Source organism: Procambarus clarkii, chromosome 14, assembly GCF_040958095.1.
Source record: "Procambarus clarkii isolate CNS0578487 chromosome 14, FALCON_Pclarkii_2.0, whole genome shotgun sequence".
NCBI lineage: Eukaryota > Metazoa > Arthropoda > Malacostraca > Decapoda > Cambaridae > Procambarus > Procambarus clarkii.
The window spans coordinates 11,316,268-11,317,531 of NC_091163.1; the positions used below are offsets into that span (position 1 = coordinate 11,316,268).

At 47.6% G+C, this 1,264-nt stretch overlaps 1 protein-coding gene across 1 annotated transcript; it reads left to right on the forward strand.

The window, feature by feature from the left end:
* On the forward strand, positions 1–576 carry LOC138364688 (uncharacterized). Its single transcript, XM_069324668.1, has one exon. It carries the CDS (start codon positions 1–3, stop codon positions 574–576), a length of 576 nt encoding a protein of 191 aa, XP_069180769.1.
* The last annotated feature ends 688 nt before the right edge of the window (positions 577–1,264 follow it).

A 1,264-nucleotide genomic window follows, 5' to 3' on the forward strand; every position in this document is an offset into this window, starting at 1 on the left:
ATGGGTCTTGTGGTGGGATTGTCGCCTGGCCCTGGTCCGGTGTCTTCTCCGGCTGCCTCCGCATCATTGGTTGCTGGTTCCCCGAGTTGGGAGGTTGTGCCACCGGCCGAGATTGCCGGAGAGGGAGGGGACTTGGTGCTGGTTCTTAAGAATGCTTCTGTTCCGGCGACCCTCGTGCCTCTGGCGTCTACATCTGTGCCTTCCGCGCATCTGCCCTCGGTGATGCCGACCGCTGCGTGGCTGCCCTCTGCTGAGCCGTCCTTTGTTACTCCGCCCCCTGTGGTGTCGGTTCCTGCACCATCGCCCTCTGTGATTGTGTTCCTTGCGACTCTGCCTGCTATGTTGCCAGCCTGTGTCTGGCCGACTCCTGTGCTTCAGTCCTGTGGGGTTCCACCGTCTGTACCGAAGAGCTCTGTGCAGCCTCTTCCCGTGACTTCCGCCCCCGTGGTGGAGGGCGCCGAGTTGAAAGTTCCTGACTTCATGCATCGTCCGCGAGGATCACGTAGTCACGTTAACGCGTCTGTGGAGTCGTGGGCTCAGTGGGAAGAAGTGCCCGCGTCGTTTCTATCCAGATAAATATGATGATGATTAACTGTGGATGTGGTTCTTGCTTTGTGTTGCTTTATTTACTTTATTTACTTGTTTTGATAAGCTGTGTGATACGAGTTTTTTTTTCATGTTTTTCTTACCTGGTTATTGTTGAATTATAATGCTCTAGTGTTTTTCTTTTCTGACTGTATTTCATTGTTACCTATGTTTATGATTCGTTTTGTGTATTGTATGACTTTTGTTTTTGTGTTTTCCTGTTCTACAGTTTATCGGTGTGTTTCTGCTTTGTACATGTGAATGATGCTGTTGATGTTTTTCTGTTTTGTTGTATTTGTGTTTCCCCCCAATAAAAAAAATGAGTTTGTATCTATGTTGCTATCTATCTCGCTCAACAGATGGCGTGTTTGGCTTGTTGTTATGCTGCAACTTACAGCATATGTTGTAATCCACATATTAGATGGAAATATTAGCTAGAGAATCATTACTGCAACACTTAACAAATGATGAGTGGAAGTACATGTTAAGTGTACAGATGACTGGTCACACATCGAGGTAAGGTCAAGGGATTAAGACCGCAGCTACTTGCCCAACTAATGATTACAGCCAAGAGGATAAAAGGTGACCTCAGGCTTCTAGGAACAAGGTGACCGACGGCTAATCGAAATTATACCTTCCATGAGAGGCGGGGTGAAATGTTTGAAGCTATGGCTGGCTG

Excerpts from the sequence above, each read along its gene's own strand:
- LOC138364688 (XM_069324668.1), top strand. The coding sequence starts at position 1 with ATGGGTCTTGTGGTGGGATTGTCGCCTGGCCCTGGTCCGGTGTCTTCT.